Source organism: Micromesistius poutassou (assembly GCF_964030765.1).
Source record: "Micromesistius poutassou genome assembly, chromosome: 7".
Lineage (NCBI taxonomy): Eukaryota > Metazoa > Chordata > Actinopteri > Gadiformes > Gadidae > Micromesistius > Micromesistius poutassou.
In genome coordinates this window covers 12,840,922-12,864,421 of record NC_140277.1, presented here as the reverse complement: position 1 = coordinate 12,864,421, position 23,500 = coordinate 12,840,922, and the positions used below count along the sequence as shown (strand labels likewise).

The 23,500-nt window shown below is 45.3% G+C and overlaps 2 protein-coding genes across 2 annotated transcripts in view; one reads left to right on the top strand and one right to left on the bottom strand.

Annotated features, from left to right (window-relative positions):
* The window catches only part of LOC311350210 (uncharacterized protein), a 59,480-nt gene extending 46,362 nt beyond the window's left edge, over nt 1–13,118 (top strand). Inside the window, exons 20-25 of the mRNA XM_084470215.1 lie at nt 606–650; nt 1,558–1,683; nt 2,601–2,667; nt 5,303–5,443; nt 9,045–9,122; nt 9,604–13,118. Coding sequence (XP_084326341.1) covers nt 606–650; nt 1,558–1,683; nt 2,601–2,667; nt 5,303–5,443; nt 9,045–9,122; nt 9,604–9,722 — 576 coding nt within the window. The 3' untranslated portion in view covers nt 9,723–13,118. The remainder of the gene's footprint in view (nt 1–605; nt 651–1,557; nt 1,684–2,600; nt 2,668–5,302; nt 5,444–9,044; nt 9,123–9,603) is intronic.
* Nucleotides 13,119–14,349: 1,231 nt separating this feature from the next.
* The window catches only part of col9a1b (collagen, type IX, alpha 1b), a gene marked incomplete at both ends in the record, with an annotated part of 12,771 nt that continues 3,620 nt past the window's right edge, over nt 14,350–23,500 (bottom strand). The window contains 21 exons of the mRNA XM_084470214.1: nt 14,350–14,552; nt 15,051–15,128; nt 15,314–15,502; nt 17,052–17,106; nt 17,625–17,771; nt 17,905–17,937; nt 18,082–18,126; nt 18,254–18,289; nt 18,683–18,754; nt 19,857–19,910; nt 20,010–20,063; nt 20,166–20,219; nt 20,336–20,380; nt 21,032–21,085; nt 21,181–21,234; nt 21,335–21,388; nt 21,603–21,656; nt 21,756–21,809; nt 21,959–22,012; nt 22,261–22,314; nt 23,431–23,484. Of these exons, the coding sequence (XP_084326340.1) occupies nt 14,350–14,552; nt 15,051–15,128; nt 15,314–15,502; nt 17,052–17,106; nt 17,625–17,771; nt 17,905–17,937; nt 18,082–18,126; nt 18,254–18,289; nt 18,683–18,754; nt 19,857–19,910; nt 20,010–20,063; nt 20,166–20,219; nt 20,336–20,380; nt 21,032–21,085; nt 21,181–21,234; nt 21,335–21,388; nt 21,603–21,656; nt 21,756–21,809; nt 21,959–22,012; nt 22,261–22,314; nt 23,431–23,484 (1,497 nt within the window). The remainder of the gene's footprint in view (nt 14,553–15,050; nt 15,129–15,313; nt 15,503–17,051; nt 17,107–17,624; nt 17,772–17,904; nt 17,938–18,081; nt 18,127–18,253; nt 18,290–18,682; nt 18,755–19,856; nt 19,911–20,009; nt 20,064–20,165; nt 20,220–20,335; nt 20,381–21,031; nt 21,086–21,180; nt 21,235–21,334; nt 21,389–21,602; nt 21,657–21,755; nt 21,810–21,958; nt 22,013–22,260; nt 22,315–23,430; nt 23,485–23,500) is intronic.

Sequence of the window (23,500 nt, the reverse complement as noted above, 5' to 3'; positions counted from 1 at the left end):
CTTTAAAACCACATCATGCCAGATTGTCTTGCGCGCGGGTCCTGTAATCCCACAGGAAATTGATACAAAGACGGCTCCCCCGAGGCGGGGGGGGGGGGCACCGCGCACCGCACAGGAGCGCAATGAGGAGTGACAGCACAGCTATTGGTAGACGGGAGTCGTAGTGACACGGAGCCTAGCGACAGGTATTCTCTACCTCTCTCGCTCGCCCGCCCCTCTCTGCCCGTAGATGCAGTTGGCAGGTCGCTAAGACAGGGAGCCCCCCCCCTCCCCCCCCACCCCCCTCATACAAATTAGCAGCTGGAATGTCATGACATCGGAAAAGAAGGTGAAATACAATACGAGGAAAGGCGTCATTTAGGCGGTAGGCAGTAAAGCACCAGCGGCAAGTCGGTGCATCTGCATAAACGTGATTTGTTTTTTGTTGTCTTCAGAATAGGACGACAATAAGGGACCGTGAACGGATGTTACAGCGGCGGATGAGATCCCCATATGGCGCCGAGCCGGAGATGAGGCCCTTCGCTATCCGCCTGCTCTGGCTCGTCGATATTGTCCACCCACAATAACCACCCCCCCCCCCCTCCCTTTCCCCATTTTCTCCCCAGGGTGCCACAGGTAGACCAGGGGAGCGAGGTTCTAAAGGAGAACGGGTGAGGAATTGTTTTTTTTTTTCTCTGCCATTCTTTTCTTCCTCTCTCTCTCTCTCTCTCTCTCGCTCTATATATATATATATATATATATCTCGTGGTAACCATTGTTGTTGCATAAAATATCATGCACGAAAAGCTTTCAAATGAATGCTAATGAAACTTCTTCTGCTGGGCACAAAATTTGACTAATCCTCCCGCTGCGCGCAGGCACATGAGAGAAGCCTTTACAGCTCAATGCAGTTGTTCCATTGTGTGGGGAAGTCACAATTAAAGAGCTCTGTCACACCCAGACACTAATCTATTGCAAAATGGCAGTAATAGGGGATCAGAAGTAAACCTCCTAGATACACAATTTGCCTCAGATCCTCTGGAGAGGTGAGAGGCAAGTGGCTCCAAAACAAAGTGAGGGGGGAATGAGAGTTCAATGAAACGGTGCAAGTCACGGAAAGTTCTGGAAAGATTTGTGTCGGTTGTTGAATTCAAACCCTCTCCGTTCTCCTGAAACTGTGCTGCTTTCGTTTTTACGGATTCAAACGTTCCACTCTGAACTCATGTAGCGAAGTCAGTGTCGTGAGGAGGTGTTACTCCGTTAGTGCATGGTGGTGTAGTTGTGGTTAGGGGGTTTGACTCCCAGCTGAAAGGCACTGGGGTCAAGCCTCAATGTCTGCCTCTTACCCTAAGCATTAGTTCATTGAAATAATGAGCGTAACTGTTAATTAACTGTAAGTTCATTGTTTGTTAATGCTTATTATTACATTCACCAATGTTAATTAATGGTTAATTAATGTACCCTGTTAACAGAACGTCTACTAAACAGTCGTCGTAAAATAGTACGTATGTAGTTTGGTTCCATTGAATTCTGGTGCAGATGAATGACGTTTGTATGTCGGTGTTGACGTTCTTGCAGGGCGACCCAGGCATCCACGGAGCCAGAGGGGTTCAGGGCGAGAGAGGACGGATGGGGGACCCCGGGATAATTGGACCAATGGGACCCTCGGGCCAAAAAGGCGTCCCCGGACCCCCCGGTCAATTAGTAAGTGCCTGACTCTGAGGCGGTGACTTATCGAGGCTAATCAAATGTGCAACTGTTTCCCTAGCTTCCTAGTCTCCACCTGCGTAGCGGAAGCAAATCTGTATCCGCGATTCCGATTCTGTTTCCCTATTTTTGGAGAGCGCACGCGTGGGCGAACGAAAGCGTAAGATCCCTGAAAAACAAAGCTTTGGGAAAAATGAGAGGTGCCTGCTCTGGGCTCCCCACTCCTGATCAACAGATACACAGGAGAAGGTCACAGAGGAGGAGGAGGACAGGCAGAGAGAGACAGAGATAGGGAGGGGGGGGGGGGGGAATCAAAGGGGAAAAGATGGTGTGGGAGGAATGGGAGCACACTGTGGAATATTAACATACCCCTCTGTGTGTCAAAGGCATTTACACAATCGTGTTTAGAGGGGTTTATGTAACAGGAGGATTCCGAGAGAGACAGTGACGCAGTGAGAGATTTCAATTGATGACAGTCAAACGATTGATGAGGTGTAAGGACGTGTGTCTGTCACTTAGTTCTACTATTCACATATGAACATTTCAAAATGGCCATATATACCTATGAGGTCTTGTTGTTTGAAGAGTCTGGTATGTTGTCGCTCTCTTTAATCCCTATTTTTAATCCCTATCTATTACTTTTTTTTTTTACCAAACTAAATCAAATCCTGTCAACTTCATGAAAGTCATTACTTAATTCTCACTTCAAGCTTCATGTTCCCCACACAAGATGGAGGGAAGCTGTGTTCGTGCTACACATGGCACAACACATGGCAGCCGCTAAATTAATTTCCATGCCATAGCTACTGTCTTATCTGCAGCTACTGTGCTGTCGTTTCTCCATGAATAAATCACTAATAACAGTTGTCTCCTCATAATGGTAAAGATATGTCTGTGTCGCCTCTCCCACACAGAACGATGCCAGCTCCATGGAGGAAATTAAAATGTTTATCCGAAATGAAGTGTTGCGGGTGTTTGAAGGTAGAGGTTTCAACTTTTTTTCCCAAATTGTGTTCTAGTATTGATATGATTACACTGTACTAACAAACATAGTTTTGAAGTTTCTATACATTGAAGATGAAGATGAATTTTACTGTTTGATTGTTTAGGATGTGGAAGGCAACGATTTTGTGGAAGTTTTGATTGGACTTTATTATTTGTAACCAACAGAAGACAATTCACATTGCGTTTACCACGATCAACAAATACTTTGTACTTGTGCTTTTGGTTAAACTATATCCACACAAAAAATTTACAAACACATATTGAACTGGTGTTTTGTAAAATGATATCCCCACAAATAGTTCACGATCCACAAATGCATAATTTTCAGTTGTGTCTTTTAAAATGATATCCACACTCACTTCTACAAATTTTCGGATCCTGTAGAGTTGCATAATTTAATTTCTGGATTTCTGTCCAATGCGTCCCACTGCTGATCTGTGAAATGTGGATGCGCAAGTTTATTAAGGACTTGAACATGCATAACAAACAGGAGACGATTCACGCTGCGTGTACCGCGATCCACAAATCTAATTAAATGATGTACAATTTATAATATATGACATAATTCTCCACTTGCTCAATGTAGCTTGCTCAATGTTGACGTATTTGTGGTCTGCATTGTTCATGCTGCAGTCGTTTACGTCCGGTTCCTAGCCTTCTCCTTCGCTTTAAGCAGCACATTTATATATATGTTAATATATTTCAAACCTGTCGCATTTATCTAATCCGTCTAAAAGTAAGCCATTCTCTCTATGCTTGTTCAGCTTTGTTTACTTTCTCATTCGTTAGCCATTTGTGGAATATTAATCATAAATGTGTATTTTTCGACGTCGGATTAGCCAGCTAGTTGGAGCGCTAGGGCTCTGTTTTACTCACAACTTATTGATAAGCTCTGACCTCTTTGTTAGAGGAGGGCTTTAAAATTTGCGTGTCCAGCTATATCTTCAATTACGAAGGTGAGTAAAATTCATTATTCAATTAACTAACACATTTCAGATGATAAGATGAACAGCGACACATTTTAGTCATTTGCATTCCTGATGAAGACTAATTAGTTTGAGTATGTCTTCTTATTTTTTAAATTCTGGACATTTTCGATCAAAGACAACGCTGGCCATAAGCATAAGACATCAGCCAAAAACGTGCTAAATCTCCTACATTTGTCTGTTTGATCCTATTTTTGCATTGACCTAAGCACTGTTGTATGACCTTGTAGATGCTGAGGCCAGGTTCTGTAGGCTTAATGACCACCACCAAGCCAACACAGGATGTCAGAAGGAAGAATTAGGTAATGGAAAGTCAATATGGATTCATTAGTCGGTTTTGAATCAATAGTAATACCATGATACCGTACAGTTGCTAACCATAGCACCATTTCCTATTGAGTAACCTTGATTGAGAAATGTTTAGAATTCCAACTATTGTCACTCATAAACCTGGACTTTCTGTTTTATAGAGGCTCAATCTACACGCCCCTTGCTGGACCCCTTCCTTCCTTCATCTCCTATACACGCTGGCAGTGTTATGTCGTACCAACAGTCATCAGTGATGCCAATCATTTCCATCTTTGTTTTTTGCTACTCATTATGCATAAGTTGATTTTTCATTAAAGTTTTATAATAAATGTGGCTGATCTGTCTCATCCATTCTAGTTTTCATTGTAAATTCAAATCACACAACCGGATTAATGTATAGCGTTGTGGAAAAAGTAATCCCAATAATATGAATAACATAATCTTCTTCACTTTATTACTAGTTAATTTAAAAGGCCCTATCAATTCTCCTTGCATCTAAAGGTAGCTCTTTCTCTCTTTCCAGGTTGGATACTAGTTTTGATGTGTCACTTTGGACAAGTAGTAGAGCCAAGATTAAGGTCCATATATTATGTCGAAGGGCTTAAACTGTGTTTTCTGTAGGGTACAGGTGATCTGTGACCTAGCCTCTGACCAATACGGACGGCAGCGTTATCGCTAGATATTGGACAATGGACATGCACTCGTGTGGCTGGAAATCACAAATGGAGCACTCAGAATATCAAATGTAAACAGATATAAAGTATGTAAACAGTTGTAAAGTGTATAGTATACTAGATAAGATTTAAGACAAGTATGTATGTTTCCCTCCATCTTTAATCTTTTCATCCTTCAGAAGCTTCACATGGTTCATCATTTTGACGGTTCCTGATTTCTGATATTAAATGGTCTATGATCTGCTACGACAGCGAAGGTTACAGGCCAAGCGTACATGACAGTGATTACTGTAAAGCGGATACACGTCAAACTGCATTGTGCAAGTGCTATTTGTAATAACTAAAACATCCTATTTAAAAGGTGATTTTCTTATCTTAATCTTTAATTGTAGCTATGAAAACACTTTCCGCGCATTTCGCCGTCGACAGGTGTTCAGAAAGAAAGTGTGGATATCAGCTTACCAGACACAAGTTACTTGTATGTGTGTATTTGTGGATCGGCGTTCACACAATGTGAATGTTCTTCTCTGGGCGACACCTGCACCACAGGATGATCTGATCATCAAAAATCGTTAAAACCATCCGAGAACTGGGGGAGTCAAAACGTATTCTCAATATGAATGTAATGATTCTTTCTAATAGAAAAATTATCCAGCTATACCGGCCTGCAAAAGACCCCAGTCGGACTGCTGGCATCCCACGTAACGCAGGGGCCCCCCGGGCCCTCAGGCAAGGACGGTACCCCGGGCCCTTCAGGAGAACCGGGACCCCCCGGCCCTCAAGGTAGGGGCCAATCTTGTTGGATAAAATGTCATTACAATTGTGAACAAATTAACCTGACTCCCATTTCTGGACCTGACTACCCTCTCTAAAAGTCTTAATCCAGATCATTATGTTCTTCGACCATTGATTTAAAGCTACACAGGGAACCGTAACGAGGAGTAGACCCTCGAGACGGTGACACGAAAGCGTGTTTAGCGTATGCGGCGTATGTCTGTCATACATATCAAGTGGTTCTCACGGGTGCTTTAAACACACTTGCCATTTTGCCTTGAGTAGAAGTGTCATCTGCCACATAATTCTGTAACCTGCCAGCGAAAATACGCTCCCTTCCTTTTATCTTCTCCTCTTCTAATGAAAAAACGGGGATGTGATGCGGTAGATTGGGGCATGAGATCGGGGGGGGGGGGAGGGGGGGCTGAGGCCCTGTTATAGGGATTTATGGCTATCTCTCTCTTGCTAGACCTATATATCAAGGCAGACTGAGGGGCCGGGCGGCAGAGGAAGGGCCCAGGAGTGTGATGCGCGCCGGCTCTCTCTGGGAAAACACGAAGACAAAGGAAGGAAGAATTTGGCTGAGAAGTGAAAGCGATATCGGTTGTGGACAGAAAAGAGCAGCTGCAGCGGTGCAGAAAGCAGCCTTAGGAACAAAAGGAAGATAGTCAGAACAAGAGGGTGGACATTGTTCACCCCGCCGCGATACAACCATCTCACGTTCTGCTGTGTGTTTGCCATCTGTAATGGTTTTGCCCGCCAGGCTGTGTATCTTACTTTCTTTCTGTCTGTCTTTCTATTTTTCTTTCGTTCCTTCTTCTGACGTTTTCTCAGCGTGTTGTTGTGTTGTGTTGTGTTGTGCGCTGAGCAGAGCTCTACAGGCGATGTTCGAGCGTGTTTGTGTGTTTAAGTGCATTAAAAAAATCTAAACAAAAAAAAAATACTAAAGAAAGAAGCAAACTAAGCACATTGACCTGTCTCTGTGAATTGTATCTACCTCACTTATTGAATAACTCTTAACATTTTAACAATTATGAGCAATTTTTAACGATTGCTCGCAGTCAGCAGTTGGTGGAAGCCACGGTGACAATATTAATATCGGCACCCAATGTTGGTTGTGGATGCACATTCTTCCACCTTAGAAATGGTATTTTTTTTTTTAACAAAAAAGGCAAAAATATTACTACTAAATCCTTAATGGATGATCCTAAATGTGTCTTTCCAAACAAATACTAATGCTAAAACGTCAAAGGGAAGGGTGATTTCTGTGCTGGAGCCAGACCATTTTTACCTCTCTTTGTCGACTCCTCCATTGGAAAGTTTCGGGGTAATATTTCCTCATTATTCCCCGTCATCCTCCACTGGAGACCGTGTTCCTCGAGAATATTCAATTTGACTTTCTCCAATATGCCAAAATGACTAGTTTATGGTGAAAAATGTCCCCTCTGTGATATTCACTTTTTTCTCCACTCTTTTGTTTTTGTCTGTGTCTCCATTTCAATTGGATCATATTATCACATGTTTTCCTATCTGTTAGAATGAGCTTTAAACGTTTTGTTTCTTATTTAACCATTATGTTTTAATAGTTTGAAATGCATTGTAGATTTAATAATCCTAATGAGTCTTAAGATGTTTAATTCTTCGAAAGGACTGTTAGTAGTCTGTTATGAATATATATATATATAATTTGTTTATGTACATTATTTATTTGTTTGTTGTGTTTCAACTTTATACTTTAGTTCGTTTTCTATCTACCGTTACTCTGAGCTTGAGTTAAACCTATTTTTGTGAACGCTTGTGTTGTGAAAATGCTTTATTACACACCAAGAATCATGACCGGGCTGGAAATTCTTTATTGAGCCGATAAATATCAATCCCCAGCTGTTAGCGTTTCATGCTTTAGTTTGCCTTTTGATTTGCCAGACGGCCCCACCAATGCTATACCTTTACGGTTGTTTACAACGTCTACCTCGCCGACTGCCATGCCCTCCACCGGCTAGCCAGGAAGCGCTCGCTTTGTGGCGCTGGCGCTATAGTTATAGTACATCATTGCACTCTTGCAGCGCAACAAAGGTGCCTCCAGAAATGCTGGCTGCAATTCACTTTCAAGAGAGAGAAAGAGAGGGTGTGTGTGTGTGCACACCCTGTAAAGACACGCTGTGTCATTTTTCGATTTCTCAGTGAGTGCACCAATCTCCAGCGGCCTTGATGGCTTGTTTCCGTGTACGATATCCCGTATTTCCTTTTCCCCGGCAAACGGTACAGTGTGCCGCCACGGAGCGCCACCTCTGCCGATGAAATGGACGAGGCCCCGTGAGCTCTGAGAGAAGTCTCATTATTGGGGGGCCAATGTGTGAACAGCGTCTCCCTCTCTTTCTCTCTCTCTCGCTCCCTCGCTGAGGCCGAGCATTTAAGACTTTTCTTTTTCTTTCATTTTCCTGTGAGTGCTGAAGAAATTTCCCCCGCTTCGGCGGAGGGGGGGTTGTAGTTCAAGGCTTGACACTTTTCTGATTCACTCCATCCAAGCCAAGCTGGGCTGGAGTCTCTGACTCATGGGTTTGCTGCTGCCACTATGAACTGCGTTTTGTCCTTTCTTTGGTATGCCTTTGCATGTAGTGACGACACAGCTTGTGTGTGTGTGTGTGTGTGTGTGTGTGTGTGTGTGTGTGCATTATGCAAGTCGTTTGGTTTCAGAGCCCGTGCATCAGTGTGTGTTTGCCACCGCGTGGATGACATGTCTTTCTACATGACGAGCATGTGCCTGATTCGGCCTCTTCAGCACCACATTTATTTTTGGGGTGATGTTCTTTCAAGAGTGCCAATGCCTGGGCGTCTAGCGACTTGTCAGGGGCCCACAGTAGGAGCCGCGGTGACGAAACACAACGCAAATAGCAAACAACGACGGGATGTGTGGCGTTTAGGATGTCTGGCTGTGAGGATGACTTTCACTTTCATTTCAACACGTACACACTGCATTTTAAATATATAGTCATTCCTTGTGAAGTTATTTACGCACTATGTTATTTATTCTTGTCCTCCCTATCTGATTCCTTGAGTCTCCTTGCCGAACCTCATATCTGACCTCTACTTGACACGGTTCGTCGGATTGTTGTGTTGGGAAAAGGTTCAAAGCCCAGTGTTGACAGCCTAGCCCATGCCAACCCATGCTGCCTTTCACTCGCAGAAGACAAAGGCAGATGACTTTGTTTGATGATGTGTATTTTGACGGTATGACAGCAAGCTTTTTATTATTCAAAGGAATGGCGGCCGAGAACTGGGAATTCATAGTGGCCTATTTCAAGCTTGCTTCCGCTGTTGGGGCCGCTCTCGTCTGAGCAGTGACGACAGAGCGGGATTGGATCTTCACATCGGACAAAAGCAGGGAGAAAAGAATCTATTTGCGTGGCCTAGATGGAGCCCAAGATTGTTATTTTTAGGGGAAAGGTCACGCTCACCTTTACACAGGACTTCAATGGAAAAAAACACTGGCATTTGTACTAATCCTACTGACAAAATCTCCCTCTTCTACTTTATCTTCTTCTTCTCCTTCTTGCCATCAAAACAAGTTTTTACTCCTGGACCAATCAGAGTTGGTCTTTTGTTTCCCCAGGTTACAGAGGTCAGAAGGGGGAGCGGGGTCAGCTGGGTCTGGGTCTACCGGGAGAACAGGGGCCTACAGGCGCACCAGGTAAGCCCACCGAGATGGAATACATTGAGGTGAACACAAAGGCTGGCTGCGACTAAGGTGAGGTCTGCTCCCGGCCCGAAAGGTACTAGGTTCGATTCCCCTTGTTCACAGCCACACCTGTATCATCGGAGCATCCCTCCGTACATACTGCTGACTTGAGAGCAACCTTTTTAAATCTGAATTCACTGAAACATGCTTAATGACTTCCTAGTACATCGTAAGATATAGGTAGCGCAGGTGAGCAAGGGTGTCTGAGTTACCATTACGAATGCAATATAATAAGACAGACTATAGTGGAAAGTGAAGCTACTTTATTTTAAATCACTCTCCCCACTAACCCTAATGGTCGCCCCAGTGTGTTAAATCTGCAAGCTACCACTTAAAGCTACCCCCCCCCCCAACCCCACTAAAATCATCATCATTTCCCCTACAAAAGAATCCCTCAGTGTGTAACGTGTCCCCTCTAATCCTGTGATCCCAGGCCCAGCGGGGGTCTCCTCTCCAGGCCTGCCTGGTACCCCCGGCCCCCACGGCCCCCCTGGGCGGTGTGAACCCGGCGACTGCCTCCCACTGGCCTCCAGAAGCCGGCGTAACGGCTAGGCCTTGCCGCCTGAAGACCGGATCCCAGATGCGGTCTGAGAGGAAGACCTACGACGAGGAACGCGCCCCACCATGTGGGTGACGGGGACACGCTGTCATAATGACATTTCACCGCGGCCGACGGCGGTTGCAATTTTTATTTGTATTTTTGTTTTTTTGTTTCTTGTGTGCGTGTGTGTGTGTGTGTGTGTGTGTGTGTTTACCCTTACAGCAATAGAAAATATTTCAGATTTTTTCTTTTGACATGCTGTATTTTTTAATGTTTTTATTTTTTTTATTTTCACAACCTCTGCTGCGATCTATAATGCATTCCATGACGATTATCTCCGTGTCTGTTGGCGCCCGTGAAACACGTTTCATTGTGAGTTCTCCCCACCATGTTTTCTTCTGGCATTTGCTATGCATCCATCTGTCCATCAATCAACTAATGTGTGTGTGCCACATGTGTCTGTGTGTGTGTGTGTGTGTGTGTGTGTGTGTGTGTGTGTGTGTGTGTGTATACATGTTTGTGCGTGTGTATGTGTGTTTATGTGTTTCTATTCTACGTGCATGTCCTATCTCCTCTCGTGTAAGCATAAACGAGCCAGCGAGAGTGAGTTTAAACGTGTTCATATTTTTTAATGTGTAGGTGTGAAAAATTTCTAAGAATCTATATGCAAACCAAAGTGCAGGATATCCTAACGACAACGGAGAGTAAGTAGCTATTTTAAGTGGTAGACAATAACAAGTTTAATGTTGCATGTCGATACCCGTTATAATATTAATAGAGCTTGGGTGGCAATTTATTTTTCCTCTTTCAAAAACTGCCAGAAAGAATTTTATGGTCTCTGAAAGATCAAATGGCCTTCAGCTGCAACATCTAAATAACATCACTGCTCAACTGTTGCTATACATCCAAACAGCTCCGCGCCAATACAACACCAACAACAACAGCTGCAGTTGTGCCAGTGCAAAGCGTTGCTAGAGCAGAATGTGACGTGTGTAATGCAGTGTGTGTGCTATACAAGTGATGGGATATCACTCTCACACACGTGGGAGTCCCTCTCTGAATAAGAATCGGGCAGTGGAATAAGAGTTCCTTTAAATCTCCTGCTTCATGGGCCGAATAATGGGACCTGAAGATATAATTGCAATAGCAAGTCGTCTGTGTAATGATGCATTTAAGCTTCTTTGGTTGTATGTTATCCCGCGTAGACGACGTATGAGGTTATTTCAGAAGCTGACGTACACTGACTGTTGTTTACATTGTGTTTTGCTGTGATTCCTCCACTGTTTGTAGTGTGTGTCTGTTCCTGGATGTTCCTCCAATGCCATATTACTCACTGCACTCGGTACGGTACTGCTGGGGTCCACCTCGGCGGGTTATTCTTTAGTCTTCTCAAATCTACTTGAACAGTTGCTGTTTTATTTATTTATATCACTGCTCCCAGTACATCAGGCACTGACGCCCGGTTTTCCACTTGTTGAACTTGAGTTAATGTGAACGCGTGTCTTCTCCAGACTGGATTTTTTAAAATGTTTTATTTACGCTTCACATTCACATCTGACAGCCAATCAAGAGTGAGTGTATGTAGGCGTAGCGGGCGATACTGTGTGCTGTAGAAATTCAAAGTAACAACACACTTTTCCTAAGAATAGTAGTACACTGGTAATCACATTTGTTTTAAAACTCTGGGATATAGTAAGAGAACAGTTTGCAAAGTCTGTCGTGATTTCCATGAACTTGAGATGCCTGTTTCTAGTTTCCCTGCTGTCCATTCAGTTCACAAAATGGTTTGAAGTGGTTAAATAGACCAGAGCATCAATTTATGTTCAGATTTGAGCCCTTAAAGCATTTTAGATGAGCTTTACCATAGTGTTTTGAGGTTTAGATTTTTGAACTTGTCTTTATTTATTTATCTGTGGGATTTCTTCTCTGCCGTGATTAATATTGAAAGGTTTCTTGAAAACCTTTGATTTATAGGGATTTTCTTTCTGAGAACACAAAATCGACTATTTTAATTGTATTGTACTTATACACAAATGACGTATGCTTCTTTGCTTTTAAACATGGTGTAAAAAAAGTGCATGCGAGGGTAAGGCTGTCAATGCTCTCATTAGGCAGAAAGAAAATACTACCACTGCAGACATATTACGTGATGCGAAAGAGCCCCCTGCTGGAAGTAATTATTTATGCACCCAAAATGCTATACATTCAATTATGTTGAACATATGAACTTGCAGAGATTTTCTCAATATTTGATCTGAACCAGCACTTTGGAATTGTATACTGCAGGGGAATAAATGAGCTCATACATAGAATTAACTTGGAATCTATGTAATATTGGCATTTGTCCTTTTGTGTCTTAATTCTGCTACATACAGGAATGACAGCAAAAAGACAGCCATCTTAAATAGCAACGTTGTCTTCATGGCTGTCTTCACCACTCTCTGTAAGTGATTTATTTTGAAACCAGAAGCTTAATGGGGCATTTCAACATAAACTAGTCCCATATGGTAGTAATATGGAATATATATCAATATATATCCATTGGAAAAAAACCTGTCATACGTGTGATGCTGTGATTCTAGCATTGTTACCCTATCATTTTGCTTGAAATAAGCTCAATGCAAGTTATTGGTTTCTGAGCATGCTTCCACGGTAGATCAGTGATGCCAGTGATGAATCTGATGATTCTGTTATTGACTGATTTGCCAGGTGTCATCTCTCAAAGCATTTCTCCAACTAACCGTGTGTGTGTGATGAAATGTTGAATTATTTGTGTTGCTAAGTATCTACCTCAATCTTTAGTTACCACATGCCTAGATAATAGGCCTTTAGCGCAGAGGGGTAATAGAAGAGGTGAGCACAGGTGTATCTCATGATGTTATGTTAATGAAGGGCACTGGCATGCCAACAGACCCGTAATTAACTTAATGAGCTACACCTGTTTTCCCCCCAACCAGAGCACCTCTGTTATAAAGGTTTGTTGTTTTCAAAGTCATCTAGCCTTCCCTGAACTAACTTTGTTTTTTTAAATGTGTACTTTTAAGTGATTCAGGATTTCGTCTTCATAATATAATCAGTGAACTGTTGTCATCAAACCTGGAATAGGGTGCTTTCCCTCTTGTAGATTATGAGCCAAATATGTTGGTTCATTTACTATTTTTGTTACAAAGTATTTGGTTATTTTTACAATTCCGTAAAGGTCTTCATTTAGCATCCGCCTTACATCAGTGTGATGAATATTGTTCTGTACTTCATTAACGTTGTATGTGTTCTTTTTGCACCACCAGTTAGGCTGGAGTTTTCTGTATGGGGATGTTTTCTAACCTTGTAAAGTTAACTTTAAAGTTAATTTCTTCATTTTACATTGCTTACCATTTATTTGCATGATCAATTGCTTCCAAGTTTTTACACAAACTGTTTTAAATGTTAACATATTTTAAGTTAATAAATTATTTTAAGAAATGAACGTGTGTCTGGTATCAGGTGCAATACTTGCTGTTGTAAAACACTGGGAAAATCGATAATGTACACAAAGCACACATTCACCCATACAATAATGAAAAGTATTTGCAGATGAATGGATAGATTTAAGAAACCAGCTTGACTTCAATTAGCCTTGTCATTTTGGCTTTATTTCATGAGTATAAAACACAATTTACAACTCACTTTAATATTGCTTTGCATTTCGTCTTCTTTACAAGGTATCCCTCCATCTCGATAATAGATTGATAAATTAATCTTTAAAATGTTGCAAAGGAGGTCCTAGATTGAAACAAATACTTAAAACTGAAACATGTCACCATAAATGCGTCAACACTCCTGCCTCCCCTTCTGTACAATCTGATGAAATATTACATCACTACGTTGAAATGCAGGTGAAACAAAATAACCCGCCATGACTGAAATGATTTCCAGCACACAATTATTAGTTTGCCACCGGGGCTTGATGAAAACCATCATTCCTCCAGTTTCTATTTGGAGGCCTGCGGGGTTCAAATAAAGTCGTTTTTTTTCCATTAGCTACAGTTTAACATGTTTAAGACTTCAGCAGGGTTTTATCTTTGGTCCATAATACAAAATATTGGATAAGGCACACGGACGATGAACAAAGACCTATTTCTGATTCACTGTGTACTGCATAGATTGTTTACGAAAAAAAAAAAAAAAAAAGAATACAAATGTTAAAAAACACATAAATAGAACAACGGACAACGGGGAACGCCACGCAGAACTGGGAGTAGAATCAAACCGAACAAACAAATCGCGCGTCACACGTGTCCGGCCAGAACGGGAGCACCCATGTATGAAACCCAGTTAAAAAAGCACCACGTCCCGCTGTATTCGGTAGCCCAGCTGAACGGTACCGCCGCCCTGTTGGCTCCGTGCGGGGGGACAATCCGTTCGGCGGGGGATACGGCTAGCACAAAAACAAAACAAAAAAAGACAGTGTGTGTGACGAAGCTACAGGTTAATGGGTGGGAAGAGCTCCCGGGGAGACTGCTGCTGTTGTGCGCTCCGGAGATCAGTCTCTCTGTTGGCGTTGTTGTCGTCGTCGTCGTCGTCGTTGTTATCGGCTTGTCCATGTGTGTCTCTTCTGTGTTCCGAGTGTGTGTGCGTTTTTCTCCGAGGGGCGGGCTCTCAGTTGTCCCCGGGGCCCTTGATGTTGGAGTCCAGCGGCTGGTGTGCGGCGCCGGCCTGGAGGTTGCAGGATGAGGGGTCGCAGTAGCCGTTGTGGCCGGCGGCACCGGGGGGCCCCGGGACGCCCTGCTGTCCGTGTGTCCCGGGGGGGCCCCTCTCCCCGTCCCGTCCGTCCGTCCCGTACCCGGGCTTCCCGGGCTCGCCTGGAAAAAAAACGGTGCGAGGGGAAGGAGCGTGAGACTCTGGACTCTGATGACGGGTGTGTGTGTCTGTGTGTGTGTGTGTTGTGAGACGTACGCTTGAGGCATCCTGTGTTGCCTAGCTACGAGACGTGTCGTAGCTAGGCAACGAGACGGCGCCTTGTGTTTCTTGCGCTGAGTGGTAGCATGGTCTACAGCCGGCTGCGTATCGCTGAGCTCCTCTCAACTCAAGAGTCACGTTCGGTTTACCTGAGGCCTCTGTGTTGTTCGTGATTGTTAAAATAGAAGCCGTACAACCGCCCTTGGTGAGGTCGACGTGTGTGTGTGTTAGTAATAAACACCCGGCGTTGTGGATCCGTGTGGCGATGAGTTTTTGAATTTGAGTTTTTTTGGTTTGTTTTGATGCTCTTTTCTACGCCTCCTTTTCTGCGCTTTCCAAACCAAACAGGCACCCGGACTGGCCCGGCGTGTGTGGACGAGGACGAGGATGACAGTACTCACCAGGTAGACCTGGAGGTCCTGGTTGGCCTTTGGCCCCTCGTAGAGTAGGGCCCCTGCTACCTCGGTCGCCTGATTCACCTGCACAGGACACACACACACACACACACACACACACACACGTAAGGGCGGGCGTGCACACACAAACCCACACAAAGCCAGACACGCAAGAATGCATAAATGCATGTGCACGTGCACAAACACACACACACACACACACACACGCACACCAGATAAAGGAATCCTTGTAACAAGGGCCAGTATACCTTTGGGTCCCTTGGCGCCCAGCATCCCGGGTGGTCCTTTGAGACCCGGCAGGCCTCTGGAGCCCGCCTGGCCGGGGAAGCCGTTGTCCCCCTGGGCCCCCTGAACACCGGGGGGTCCTGGTCTGCCCGGAAGGCCGGCCATGCCAGACTCTGGCCTCCTCAGGCTAGCAGCTAACTGGGCCAGCTGTTCTGTTGGAGCCCGAACAAAAGGGAACGGGTCAGCACACACCCTGGTAACACCTGGTAAACCTACGGTCCATACTGGAGGCTTTAATGGGAATTCCCTCCCACCACTGCCGCATGTGGTTTCACTTCATGTGTTGAATGACTGTTGACTGTTGATGCGATGACAATACTACAATGACTCATGAGGATACCCATAATGCCTGTTCTGTTCCCCCGGTGATACTGCTGCTGATGTTGTTGCTGTAGCGACTACCACAAACATTGATCTCTACAACAACCTCATGGATACACTGGACTGACCTGACTCCAAAACAACCCCATACTTGACCCAAATTCTTTTTGTTAATCAATGATGTGATTCGATGAGGTGAAGGGCGTGTTGTTAGAATCCTCGATATAACTTGAGGTACCCATCAGAGTTAAAGACTTAGCCGTATGAAACATTGCTACTGAGTCAGACTGTTCAACACTTTTCTGGCGCCAGTCAGATCCTGTGTGAGTGTTTGAGTGTGTCTGCGCAATGTGCGTGTGTGCGCGTGTGCTCGTGTGACCGTGTGAGCGTGCGTGTGTGTCAGTATTCTGAATAGCCCTCTGGTGAGCTCTACTGTCTATACTCCCCATCAGTGGTTTGGGAGTCTTCAGATCCCGAATAAAGAGACGGAGAAATAGAGGGGGTTACTGGGGAGAGGTGGGGGGGATACAGGTCATGAAGTCCTCCTGAAATCTTGCGTGACTTCAGCCTCCAATTCACATTCAGCAATTTGAATGAAGAAAATAGCCCTTCATTTGAGTCCCCCCCCGGCGACACGCAAGACGTGCACCGAGCGATAAAGAGAAATTACATGAATCCTGGGTGCGTTAGGGCAGTCTTTCCAGGATGGTATTTTGCACTGAAGATTTCCGCTCTGGGCTTCCTGATAAAAATGCGTAGTGGTGGCTGCCTGGCTGGCTGACTCTCGCTTTTTTTTTTTTGTTCCTTTTTTCTTTTTTCATATTGAACATTTCTTATCCCAGCGGTCTCTGCTCAGAGCGGAGAAGTGCAGGTCTGCTGGAGGTGAAATTAATTTTTCAGCACATGGGGGTGGTGGTGGTGGGGGAGGAGGGTGGGGATGGGGTGGGGGGGGGGGGTAGGAGCAGGGGTATAAAAAAGTCATGAGTTTAGGTGATGAGTTGTGGAGCAGCGAGGAAACGAAGAGGAGGAGAAGAGAGGGGAGGGGAGAGGAGGCAGAGGAAAGGACAGAACAGAAAGACCCCCCTCGATGGAACATCTCTGAGCTCCCCGGGATTTAACATCCACAACAACTGAATAAATACCGGGTCTTCCTTCCTTCATTCATCATACAAACACCGTTTGAAGTGTGTTTCGTATCGCCTCTGCCCCGCGACCAGACATTGTGTTTGGGATGTCTGCTGATCTTTTAATCAGACACAAAAGGCGGTGGGATTGCGGGGGCCGGGGCGAGCATCGGGGGGGGGGGGGGGGGGGGGGTGTAATTCCGGGACTGATTAGAAGGCCCGGGGTGAGGGACAAAGACATGATAAATAACCTTACCTTGCATGACGCGCATGCAAACCTGGCGGATGTGCGTGTCGCTGGGCTGTTTCCCCTGTGTGGGACACAAGAGAAGGACCGGAAAAAAGCATGAGTTTGCATAGAATCTCGTACTGTATGTGTATGCTATGGACTACAGCTATGTACTCTGCTCAGAATGCGACTTGTGAATCATGAATCCTTATGGGTTTATGTATTCTTTGAAAGCAATTATCCTCCTTGTGTCTGAAAGAGACCAACTTTAAAACTAGACCAACTTATTCTCAAGTCAAGTAAAGGGCGAGTGAATATATTTCACTTTTTTTCTTTTAGAATTCAACATAATTAAGAGCTAGGTCTTTTTTTGGGGTTCTTCCTTAAAATAAAAATTAGGATATATCTTTCGGTCTCCAAACTTTCGCCTTACTCAGTCCTCGTCCGAGCGATGACCCAGTTATTTTTACATCCACTGTGTGTGTGTGTGTGTGTGTGTGTGTGTGTGTGTGTGTGTGTGTGCGCGTGCGTTCATTTAATATTCATCACAACCCCATTTTTTCTAAACGCCGTTGCTCGGTAACACAACGTTAGCCGTACCGCTGGACCCTGTGTGCCTCGGACGCCGGGCACGCCCCTGTTTCCCTGCACGCCGCGGGGGCCGGGGGTCCCCACGGGGCCCTCGATGCCGGGCTGGCCCCGGGTCCCTTCGGGCCCTCTGTTGCCTGGCTCCCCCGGGCGGCCAACCTTCAGAGCACCAGGGTGGGGGAGAGGAACAGTGATCACACACGACAGTCACCCCCCCGAAATTCATTTCCTGCTGCGGATAATCCCGGATAATGGGAGCGCGTGTGTGTTGGTTTCATATATTGGATCTTACGTCTCCCTTGGCTCCCAGGTCCCCGGCTTCACCCTGGAAAAGGATTACGAAAGAAAAACCCCATCAGTGAGAAGTGGGAGTAAAGTGATCCACAAAGCTGGCTTTGATATTGCATGTGATAACGCAGCCTTTTTTTTTTTATCAGTGAATGTTTTGTGTGTTGATGCATCAACTCACGCCATCTCCCTTGTCTCCTGGATTTCCCTCTGCTCCTTGTGTACCCTTTGAACAAAGAATAGATCTTTAATTTCGGCGATCGAATTGCTGCAATCTCTGCATTGCGTTTCCATTACTGCTGCATTGCTGTTTACGACTATTCATCATTGTTTGGCAGTTGAATTCCTCATACCTGTTCGCCCTTTGGTCCCGCCTCACCAGAATCTCCCTGGAACAGTCAAAAGAAACATTTGATATTGCATTATCAACAGTAATATGTGCGAGAACTACAAAGGATGCAAGAGAATTCTTAAGAGGGAGCCAGGAATAGGTGTCTTTAATGCTAGGCCTTAATGACTTCCCTATCATCTTGATGGAGAATATTGAGTCTAGGGTCTCTGATACATTGTGCAGAACCAGCGTGCTCTGTCTATCCAGTGATGGCTTGGGAGTGCAGTGCACTAGCTTAGCTGTACAGCTATCTACAGATCCAAAGATAACTTGGGAGTCTACAGTTTATGTGTGTGTGTGTGTGTGTGTGTATGTGTGTGAGCCTGCAGAGTGTGTGTGTGTGTGTGTGTGTGCGTGCGTGCGTGCGTGCGTGCGTGTGTGTTATTATTACCCGCTCTCCCTTCACTCCAGGCAGGCCGGGAGGTCCAGGGATTCCGGGCAGCCCAAGGTCACCTTTAGGTCCCTGCAAGACGGCAGCACAGCCCCCCCCCAAACCCCCGACGGGTGCGTGTGAGACCACATCAGAGCTGCACCGTAAACGTCTCAAGTCACCTTGCGCTTTTACACCAGGAATGATCGCTCATCGCTTTTTTTTTTTTCACAAGCAACAGGAATGTCACCTTGAGGAGAATACGAGTATAAACTGGGATATTCTCTGAACTGAAATGTAAAATCGTTGGTATGTGCGACAGGATGGGAAGAAAACAAAGTGTAATTGACGGGCGAGTGCACCCCGGGAGCGGTGCGAGTATACGTAGTGCACGTGCACAAGGCAGACATTTCATTATGCTCGGCCTTGTTTGGTGCGCCGCTATAGGTGCGGCGTTTTGATCGTGTTCCGTGTACCCCTACCCCGGGCGGCACCTTTGATCAGTGCGGCGTCTGCCTGCGGAATGCCAGGAGAACAGAGGGCTCTTTCAGTCGGACGGCTCACCGGGCCTGGGAGTTGTCTCCTCTTACTGTGAAAATAGGGCCCAGGCGAGATCCCCCTCCTGGCCTGTTCTGTGGGACATTCCAGTGGAAGCGCAGCCAAACCCACCCCGTCTATGTTCCCTGAACCCCCCCCCCCCCCCCCCCCCTGTTTCCGCACATTCTTCTCTGTTTTTTGTGTTCTTTTGTCGATGTTGTTTGTGAACCGACATAAATACCACAGCTAATTATTCGCCGCATTGTACCGCGCACGCTGCAAAGCCGTTAACCGTGCGTCTGTGGGAAAGAGACTCGCTCTCACACCCGTTCATTAAAAATGATCCAGTCAAGTCATGTGAAAGGGCCGTTGGTTATTTTTGGATTCCTTTTGTGTTCTCAACGTAATTAGCAGCGAAGCCTTTCTCCTCTCCACCATTAGTTAGGAAATGGTTAATTAATTGGAAAACGTTTAAATCGGCCACTGAAATGTGATATGCTATTCTCTCAAAAAGTCAAAAAATATCTAAACTATATTCATCGACAAGGAAAGCGTGGCATGTATTCAAATGATTTGTCACGCCGTAGCACTCATACCAATACAAACAAAAAAGGTTTTATTCCATCGACGGTGATGGTGCAAGGTGATTGCTGCTCACCCTTCCACCGGGCTTCCCTGCCGGGCCCAGAGGACCGTGCTCCCCTACTTCTCCCTGGAGGAATCCAGAAAAAACAACTCAATACACACAATAGAAAACAATGAACCAATAGCAACAACTGAAACACATTCGTTGAGAGAGAAAGAGTCTTACGGATGATCCGATTGGCCCCACAGGTCCCACTTCTCCTGGCTCTCCTTGCTCTCCCTGTGGCGGGACAATGAGAATGAGCGAGTGACCCAGTATTATTTAGAAAGGGGGTATCACAAGCCCTCTTCTGAAGGTTTTTGGGAGCGTTGGCACACTTACTGCTTTGCCCGCGGAACCCATTGTTCCCAGGAAGCCCTGTTGGCCGGAGTCTCCCTGGAAAGAAGAAAACAAAACAATGGTGACCATTTTGAACAGTTCACTGGGCACGGTACAAAGGTAGCCGGCAGCACCGTTTAAATATTCTTGAGGGAAAAAGAGGGCTCACGAACCTTTGGTCCACCTAATCCCTTTGGTCCGGGTACACCAGGTAAACCCTAAACACAAACAGGACAAAGAAAAGTTTGATCTACATAAAGAAAACAACGATAAATTGTGCCCTCAGCATTATAACAAATAAACAAGTTTCAGTTCCAGTTTGAAATCGTAGGTTCCATTGAATTGCCTGTTTGTGTGGTGAATTTTAATAGCAAGGCCAGATTCTATCAGCACCACCTTATCATCAGAGCTCTGGGTTAGGCTCCGGTACAAACAGCTCAGAGGCAGTTTCATCTTTTCATCCACAAAGCATCACGTTAACAGTCTTTTCTGTGGTCGAATCACATAATTACAGCTGAGACTGGAAAATCATTGAAGGCACTGCCAAGGTCAGCTGGACCATATCTTTTCAGTGATTCGCTAATGTGATGTTTATCAGATCAATGATTGGTCAGACAGGACTGCTTCACAGTTCTTTTTTGTGCTCAAGAAGTAAGTTATCGCAAGCAGCACCGTTCATATCACATTCAATATCTGATATCAAACATGAGGGCTTTGTATTAATCTCAATATACCAAAGTTAACCTTGTTATTTATAAATGAATTATCCTCAAAACGACGATATTATAAATCATAATGTTTAGTGCTTTACCCAGAGGCGTCCAATCACTGAGGGTATAAAATGACACAAGGTCAAAGGTCATACTTACAGGAAGTCCCTGAAGTCCAACCTCTCCAGCAACTCCAGCCTTTCCAACACCTCCCTAAAGCCAAACAGACAATAATATATAACCGTAGAAATAATATTTTCTCCAAATATACTAAAATGTTTTTAGTTAACGATTGAAACACGACTTACTTTTCCTCCCGGCATTCCAGGAATTCCCTCTCGCCCATCCACGCCCGGCAGGCCCTGATTATAAACAGGACAAACGAAATTAAGTATCTTGCCACAATAACACACAGAGAACAGAAAGCAAAAGAGAATAATGGCCTGAGAGTAGAACACTTACACCCTCTCCCTTGGGCCCAGGAAGACCAGTGATTCCTCTTGTCCCGAGTACACCCTGAAAGAGATTTGGACTCATTAAACAATTCCAACTGACAAAATGGTACATTGTTCGACTGACTTCAGTAGCCAAGATATTAAAAATGAAATTGCTTCTCAGGTTCTTTATTAAAAAGGAATAATAACACCTAATGATAATAACATACAACCGACAATCACACATATAAACACGATAATAATCACTGTTTATGTCTGTGTGGGTTTACACTCACAGTCTCTCCTTTAGGTCCGACCTCCCCCATCACGCCTCTCTGGCCTCCATCCCCCTGAAACCACACACAGGACCACAGGGAGCGCTTACATCACACTCCCTGGGAACAGAAACCAAACCAAAGCAAACCATTACATCATGCCGGGATGCTCACCATAGCACCCGCAACACCTTGGGGACCGGGGTCTCCGTCGTGTCCCCGGAATCCCTGCCCGGGAAAGTGGGTGGATTAGCCTCATTATCAGTCTTAATTAAAAGGGTAAAGGATTGCATACAGCCGCCGATTGCATAAATCGTCACAAATGTACTTAAAGCGGGGGTGGCAGTGCACTGGGAAGGGGACAGAGAAACGCTTACCCTGTCTCCCTTGGGGCCCATCATACCCGTGGCTCCGCGGTGTCCCTGGGGGCCCTGAATTCACAACAACAACAACAACAACAACAGCTTGGAGGACTTTTCTACTGTACAGTCATTTAGCAGGCGCTCCTACCCAAAGCCCCGCACAGTACAATACATCTCACGGAGGAGTGGGAGTATGCTGCACAGAGAAGAAGGTGAGGGGGGGGGGGGAATAATGGCCTTACGGGGTTCCAACTGGGGCGTCCATCCTGGAGAAAGACATTCATTTGTGGGATTTATGGAGCAGAAGAAGTGCTTACTGTTGGTCCTTGGGTCCCGACCTCGCCCAGAATTCCCTGCTCTCCCTCCTCGCCCTGAAACCCACAACATCATCAAGATCAGCACGAGAGAGGATCACTGGAACGTCGGCACACTAGGTGATGTCATCGGCCCGTCCTGTTTCCCACCAGTGAGCTTCCTTCGTGAGAACGTGTGTTTCTATGTTATGTGTTTCTAATGTTAACTAACATATTCTATGTTATTTATGTGAATAACTTTTCCATACTTCTATGTGTATGGTAACACTTAATGTTGCAGTCACTATCATTCTGTGGTACGAATATCTGATCATTTCTACAACCTTTGAGTGTATCTATGTATAAACCGTAGCGTGTTTTTTTGTTGTTGTTGATAGCCCCTCTGTGGCTATGACAGTCCACCTCACACGCCACAGAGGCTGCGCCATCCGTCGTCCTTCGACAGCCGACTAATCCCCCGTCGTATCGCTTCACGGACGCTCAAATGTCATTCATCAAGAAATAAATCATACGCCTTCGATATTACCGAATAACACGCGTGCCCGCCAACATTTGTCTCAATCCCGCCGACCGTGAGAGAGAACACGACCTGAGGTCATTTATGAACGGAACGGGGCGGAAAATAGGCGGTCAGACGGTTCTTTCCGGGGCGTTCCCGTCCTTCTCCCAGATCATGACACCCAGAGACGTGGGACAGAAGACCGACCGGTAAATCAGTGTGTGACAGGAGGTGGTGGGAGGAGATAGGGCCCCCGGGAGCTCATTACCATTTATATGGTGGATGGATACGTTACGCATTGTCTGCGTGAAGGTGGCGTTTTCTGTGTATAAATCATATTCCATATACGATAGTGGGCGCCGCGGAGGAATCGCCCAGCGAACGTGTATAACTCACGCGTGGTTCTAGACGCCAAAAGGCACTCGCCGTTGGAACTTATCGTTAAATCGAAGCGGTGATTATATATGAACGCTGTGCGTTATCCGACACGAAATGTTGGTTTCTGCGTGTGGCGGTTACTGAGGCGTTTCAAAGGATTGATTCCAGGATAAGGTTCATCCGTCTGCTGAACAGGTTCTAATGGAAACAGGCATGGCGGCTGCTGATTGAGTTCCCCCCAGGCTGGACCTGACAGTGCCTAGCCCCGCCCTATGGAGTCACTCTGGGCTTCTTACCTTGTGCCCTTGTTTACCAGGCTCTCCTCCCTCTCCCTTCACTCCTTTGTGACCCTATGAGTATTAAGAA